Here is a 6,932-nt window from a genome sequence, read left to right on the forward strand (position 1 = left end):
CCCACAGCACCCCCGCACAGTTCCGGCCTCGCACCCTCCCCGCAGTGCCCCCGCACGGCACTGCAACACTGCAGGTGACCCTCCGCAGCACACTGCAGTGCACCTGCCCCGCACCCCCGCAGCACCCCCACAGCGCTCCCGCGCCGTTCTGCCCCCGCAGCGCCCCTGCACTGCACCCGCACCACACCGCACCTACACTGCAACACTGCAGGTGCCCCCCCGCAGCACCTGCCCCGCACCCCTGCAGTGCACCCACAGCCGACCCAAAGGGCACCTGCACCAGGCCCGCAGTGGCCCCGCCCCCGCCCAGGGCCTGCGCACCCCGGAACCTGCCCGGCACAGCCCCGCACCCCCCGGCTCATCTTCCTGCCGCGCCGAGGCNACTGCACCGCCGTGGTGAAGCCCTTGGTGCGCGGCAGCAGGTGGTGCTTGAGGGGGGGCAGCCCCTTGGAGGCGGCCACCTCCATGCTGACGCGGTGCTTCTTCTCCGTGAAGCGCGTGCCCTCGCAGTAGAGCAGGAACTGGGGCACGGGGGGGGGGGCGTTACCGCGAGGGCCCGGGACGCCCCGGCGCCCCCCACGAAGGACGGGCTCCGTGCTGACACGCAGAGCCTGCCGGGGACTCCCTCCCTCTGCCCTCCCCTGCTCGTTCTCCCCTCCCCCCCGCGCCCTGTGCCCGCTCAGAGGGCGAGCCCGTGCCCGAGCCGGCTGGCGCGGGTGGCCGGCGGCTGTCCCAGCACCCTCGTNGCTGCCCCCCGCAGGGAAGGCTCCTGACGGGCGCTCCAGGCAGCTCCGGCCGCACAGCGCAGCTGGGGACCCCGGAAGGGGCGCCCCGTGGGCCAGGCGGCGGGGACGGCAGGCGCTCACCCACATGTACTCGGGGTAGTCGGCCAGGCGCCGCAGCCCCTGGATGACCGTGTCGCGGTCTTCCTCCCACTTCCGCTTGCAGAACACGATCTCCAGGAAGTACCACGTCCAGCCGATGAGGGGCACGTACAGCAGCTCCCTCTTCGCCAGGACTTTGGAGCTCTGCGGGGAGGGCAGGCGGGGGGGCTCAGGACCCCCGCGGCGCCCTGGGACCCGAGGGTGTTCGGGGACTCGGCCGTCGAGGAGGAGGCCCTGCTCTGAGCGTGACCCCAGGGGAGCAGGCGTGCCCCCCCCAGACGAGGCGGCCGAGGCGTGGGCCTGGCGAGAGAGGCCGCCCTCCGGCCCCGGGCACAGCGGCTCCCGCCCACTGCGCTCCCGGCCTGCCTGACGGCGCCCTCACGTTAACCTGACGCCGCTCAGCCGGCAGGGGCTCTGGATAAGGGCTCCCGAGACGAGAGGTCAGAAACCTGAGCTCGAGGCAATTCCCGGGGAGCTGCGGGGGGCCCTGACCTCGGCTCTGGGAACAGAGGGGCCGGGGGTATGTGGAGGGAAGGAAAACCCAGACGCCAGGGACCCCGCATGGCTCACCCCCAGCACCCTCGTGTGGCTCACCCCCAACACCTCCCTGGGACCCCCGCATGGCTCACCCCCAGCACCCCCCGGGGCCCCCGCGTGGCTCACCNAGGACCCCCCCGGGACCCCCGTGTGGCTCACCCCCAGCACCCCCCGGGACCCCCGTGTGGCTCACCCCCAGCACGCCAAACCGCTCGCACATGGTCCACCCACAGAGGAAATCGATTTCGAAGTTGTGATTGAGGATGATGACCACGTGCTCCTTGCCGAAGCGGTCCATGGTGGCCTGGTCGGTGAAGAGCGTGCACTCCGTGCCGGACCACCATTCCAGAAGCATGACCAGCTCTGCGGACACACAGGCGCGGTGTGAGCCGGCAGGCGGCCGCACTCAGCCCAAGCCCCCCCGACCGTGGGCAGGCCCCTGCCACGCCTGGGCTTTCACAGGGTGTTCGCCGGAGTGGATTTCCTGCCAGAAACAAGTTTTGATGGTTTATGTTTCATAAATTAAGTTTTCCAAAATTATGATGACCTTTTCTAAACAAGTCAGGTAGGGGCACCTGAGGGGTTCAGTCGGTTGAACGTCCGACTTCGGCTCAGATCATGATCTCACGGTTTGTGGGTTCGAGCCCCGCGTTGGCTCCCTGCTGACAGCTCAGAGCCTGGAGCCTGCTTCTGAGTATGTCTCTCCCTCTCTCTCTGTCCCTTCCTTGCTCGCCCTCTCTCTCTCTCAAAAATAAGTAAACATTTAAAAAAATTAAACAAAAGTCAGGCAGAAGAAAAACTGGAAAGCAGAAGTAGAGGAAAACCGTACTTTTAGATGGACACCTTTATGTCCAGTCGCGAGTCCCACATGCACTGTGGCTTGAGGGGCTGTCACATTTCATCCGTGGAATGGGAGGCGAGCTGGTGGGCGTGCGCACACAGCCACGGGGCCGCCGTGGTCGGCAGCGTGGCTGCGCTGAGCCACCACCAGCTGGCACAGGCCCACCCACCATGGCCCGGCGTCCCGAGCAAGGTGACCTCAGACCAGGGGGCACGACTTGCAGGCTCAGGGCGCCGTGGGGCACCCCCGTTCTCTTGTGTTTGACACCAGCCCGTCCATCTTCTGAGGGGACCGGCCCCTGAGGATGGAGGGCAGGGCCGGAGAGTGGGCTCTAAGCCTGACTTCCTGGGCCTCAGTTTCCCCACTTACAGAACAGAGAAAACGGTAGCTTCCTCACAGGGGCCTCTGGAGGACTCGACGGGCTGCAGCTTAACCCCCGAGAGCCAGGAGACCGAGGCTGGTTTCTCCTGATGGGCAGCGTCCCCATCAGCCCGGCTGACGAGGGGGCTTCCCAGCTCCACCCCCAGCATGCGATCACGTGGCCTCTGGGGTCTCACCTTCCTCCATCAGGTGGGAGCCGGATGAAGAGTCTGCCCCTCAGAGGACACCTGAGCTCACCAGCCATCGTCCCTTCTACCCAAGGCAGGGTCGACAGAAAAGGCCACCCGTCAGAGGCCGACCCAGCACCCACGAACCTGCCGGCCACGGCCACGCCTGTCCCACCCCGGAGAGACGCCCGCACCAGGTGACCGGCCTCGCTCCTCCCTCTCTCCGGCTCACTGTCATTTAACCGATGGCCGCAGCCCGGCAGGGCCTGGGCAAACCTCCAGGTGTGAGCTGGTCCACGAGAGACGGTGGCTGAGACGGAGGCTCCTGCGGCGATCGGGGGGCACGGGGAGGCGGCTCCCCGCTGCTCCAGCGAGAACACTGCCCCTCACAGCCCTCAGCGCACAAGCCGGCGTCGGCGCGCGTGGGCACGGGGGTGGCCGCGGGCCGTCCATGCCCCTGTGGTGCTGCCGACGTCGGTCTCTCACCTGAGCGGGAACGGGCAGGACGTCCCCTGTGACCCGTTTACTTCCCGCAGCGCGAGGTCCGGCACGTTCCTGCGTGTGGCCACACGTGGGAGGAGCTCTCCTCTGTGAACACGGAGCAGTTTTCCTCTGTCCGTATGGACCACGTTTGCTCCGTCCGTTCATCCATCGACGGACGTGTGAGGCGTCCCCGCTGCTGACTACCGCCATCGGCCCGCTGGGGCCACGGCAGCCTGAGCAACGCTTCCTCGTCACTAGTTTGATGCCTCAGCCTCCAGACTTAGAAACGCCAGGGGCAGCGAGGGCAGCGCCAGCTGTGAGGGTCCGCCCCGCGGTCAGCGGCCCACGAATGCCGCTCTCCCAGCCACCGCGGCGCGTCACAGAGGCGGCCAGAAGCCACGGACGGAGGGAGAGGCCCCGGGGAGGGAGAGACGGCGCACATCTCAGACCAACGCCAGACACTGAGTTTTCTAAAAAGGATCTTTTCCAAAACTGCGCCCTCACGAGGCGTGACGACACGTGCCTCACCCCTGCTGGCACTCACCACCCATCTACACGCCCCGTGGCCACGACCGCCTTCCAGAAAGGGCCTGCTCTGCCAGCGCTGGGATCCGCGGCACAGGCCCTGCGTGCGGAGTGTCGACGGCTCTACCACAGGGCCACTGACGGAGGCCGCTCTCTCCCGCCGGCTGTCGGTGCGCGGGGGTCCCTGCTGGTGGTTCCCGGCCTCGCGGGGGAGCGTCTGGGACAGCTGTTTTGCCGGCTGGCCCCTGCGCCATCGCTAATCTTTCCGCGGTTCCCTCCGTTCAGGTGCGTGCTCGTCGGGACGCAGCGAGCGAGTGTTCTCTGCGGATTCCAGCCGCTCGCGGACCATCGCAGCGCGCTCCCTGCATTTGCTTTGCTGCGAGGCCGGTGATTTTCCCCTTTGCAGCCAGGAAGCTTCGGCCTTGGCCGGGTTGGCTGAGAGCAGGCCGTGTGGCCCCACGCGTGTGCCGCGAAGCTCTGTGGGCCGCACGGAGTCGCACGGGCACGGGGTGGTCAGCAGCAGGGGCCAGGCCGGGCGGGCGGGGGCTGCACCACACGTCCCGGTGAACTGAAGGCAGGCTCGGGGGCTGGGCCTGCTTACGAGCCCCGCGCTCACCGTGTGCCCCCGCGTGTGGGGCAGCCTTCCCCCGGCCCGAACGTGAGAGGCACTCGCTCTCGGGTATTCCCGGGTAACGTGGGGAACACCCCCAAATTCCGCAGGCACCCCGGTGGCAGAAGGCCGGGCTCCTTCCTCCCCGCGCCGGGGGCTTGCGTTAGCTGGCCTCCCGCCTCCAGCGCGCCGACTGGGTCTCACGCTATCCTTCGCTTTGTCTGTTTTACAAAAATGGATTTGTCTTTGCTTGTCTGATCCGTCTTCTCCTCGTTCTGAGGTTGGTCCGAGGCCGCTTTCCCACCCGGCCCTCCCCTAGTGAAGTCCGACCTGAGACAGCTGCTCTCTTCCTGGCAAATACGAGAATGGAGGCTGGGGGGGGGGGGAAGGGACCAAATGCTGCCCCCCCACCCCCACCCAGACCCTTGCTCTGCCTGTTTCAGCCTTACAGCCGGGCATCATTCCGGATTGTTCCGATGTACCCACTTAACTTTCGCTCTGACCGCCTTCTTTCTTGCAGCTCAATCCTGCCTTTCGGTCAGTGTCATTCTCACCAAAGAACATGCGTCAAACGGAACCTCAGGTGCTTGTCCTCCGGCTGTTCCTGCCGCGTGCGCGTGCGGGGGGCTGGGCCCGGGCGGGGGTGCTGCCTCAGGGTCAAGGCCTCCCCGCCTCTGGGCGCGTCCCTCCAGCCTGGCCGGCGCTCCGGCTCCTGTCTGGGCATTTCTGCAGCCCGCCCTCTGCCCGCGTGGGCTGTGCCTTCCCTGGGGCGCGGCTGAGCGTGGCTTCAGTTTATTTCCCTGCTGGGCCCGCGCTGTCCGCTAGAGCCACAGGACCGCGTCTCCGTCCGTTCGGGGGACCCCAGCCGTCACCTCCCCCAGCGCCACCTCCCCCCTTCCTCCTCCTCGCTCCCTCGCGGGCTCCGCCGCACACGCGCCCCCCGCCCGCTGGTCTCTCGTGAGCAGGTCCAACCTGACGGCACGGGCGCCCACGCAGTCTTCACTTTAAAAAACACAATTAAGGTTTTCGCGTACAGACGTTCTGTTTGATTCTCTGTCAAACCCGTCACTGTTTGTCCGTCTTCTGTCTTGACCCGTGAGCTTCTTCAGGCCTAACTCGGAGCTACTGACCCGGGGGCGCTGCTCACGGGCTCCCCGCCGTCCGGCTCCGGGTCTGGATCCAGTGACCCCCACTCCCGCCCGCAGCAGGCCCAGCAGGGGCCCCTGGAAGGCAACCGCGAGACTGAGGGGAGCGCCCCACTTTCCGCTGGGGGGGCAGGGAGGGGCCGGCGCTCGGGGCTGAGCTGTTCGGTGGTGCTTCAGCCCGACAATCCCACTGCAGGCGGAGCCTACGGATTTGCTCTTGTTCATCAGTATTTGCCCTTTTGCTGCGAGTTCGTGTCACATACTTACACTCATGAACGACTCGCTGTATTTTTCATGTCATAGGATTTCTAATTCTCTTATCTAAAATCGCCTCTTATCTAAAAAAGAATCCCAACCCTGGGCACCGGCGAGCGAAAGCCACAGGCCAGCTTGCGGCCTCCGCGGGGCAGCGGGAGGTCACGGCCTCCTCCGCGGGGCTCCCTTCTGCCCGGGAACTGGGAGGCTCACGGAGGCTCACATTCCCCACACGGCATGCGGTGGCTATTGCTCTCTCTTTAGCGGACAAGAAATGTGGTCTCAATGCTAAAAAACGTAAGCAGCACAGTCAGACACAAAAATAAATAAACGTTAAGCCATAAAAAAGAAAAAACAAAATAGCAAATACGGAAAAGGAAAACATAAAAAGGAAAAAGTAGAAGGCCCTCTGCCCCTCACTGCCCGGATACTAGTTTCCCGTTGACCCCTCGAGACCCTCTGGGCACAAACGGCCCCACACACGTGCACACACCTCACGCACACGGTCCTTACAAACACAGTAGCGTGCTATGTACCCTGTGGTGTCCCTTCCCTTTTCATTTAAAAGTGTGTTTGAAGCCGCACTGGGGAGGCTCAGTAGGTTGAGTGGCCGACGCTTGGTTTCAGCTCAGATCATGATCTCGTGGTTCATGAGTTCAAGCCCCATGTCAGGCTCTGTGCTGACAGTGTGGAGCCTGCTTGGGATTCTGTCTCTCTCCCCCTCTCCCCACCCCTCCCCTTGTGCATGCTGGTGCGCTCTCTCTCTCTTTCTCTCTCTCTCTTTCCCTCTCTCAGAATGAATGAGTAGACCTTAGGGAAAAAAGGGTACTTTGGAGACGGTTCTCTGTCCAGTGGGGAGACTGCCCTGGTTCGGAAGGGCTGCGGGAGTGCCCTGTGCAGACTCCCCGCCATCGGCCTCCACTAATGGGCACTTTGCTGCGGTTTTGTGCTAATATAAAAACGATAAAGTGAGAATATCTGTACGGATATGAACTTCTGCAGATGTCTCTCTAGGTACATTCTTCATTTGTGAATTAACGGTCAAAACTTGCAGCTGTTTAAGTCGTGGACGGCCCCTGGCCCGTGTATGCCCCCCCCCCCCCC

General features: G+C 64.7%; 1 protein-coding gene across 1 annotated transcript in view; it reads right to left on the minus strand.

The window, feature by feature from the left end:
- Window positions 1–6,932, minus strand: part of AGPAT3 (1-acylglycerol-3-phosphate O-acyltransferase 3) — a 19,371-nt gene that overhangs the window by 6,997 nt on the left and 5,442 nt on the right. The window contains exons 3-5 of the mRNA XM_077755435.1: window positions 1,615–1,784; window positions 867–1,028; window positions 371–521 (exon numbers count right to left, since the gene is read on the minus strand). Coding sequence (XP_077611561.1) covers window positions 371–521; window positions 867–1,028; window positions 1,615–1,784 — 483 coding nt within the window. The remainder of the gene's footprint in view (window positions 1–370; window positions 522–866; window positions 1,029–1,614; window positions 1,785–6,932) is intronic.

The sequence above is a fragment of the Crocuta crocuta genome, unplaced genomic scaffold (genome assembly GCF_008692635.1).
Source record: "Crocuta crocuta isolate KB4526 unplaced genomic scaffold, BGI_CrCroc_1.0 scaffold675, whole genome shotgun sequence".
Lineage (NCBI taxonomy): Eukaryota > Metazoa > Chordata > Mammalia > Carnivora > Hyaenidae > Crocuta > Crocuta crocuta.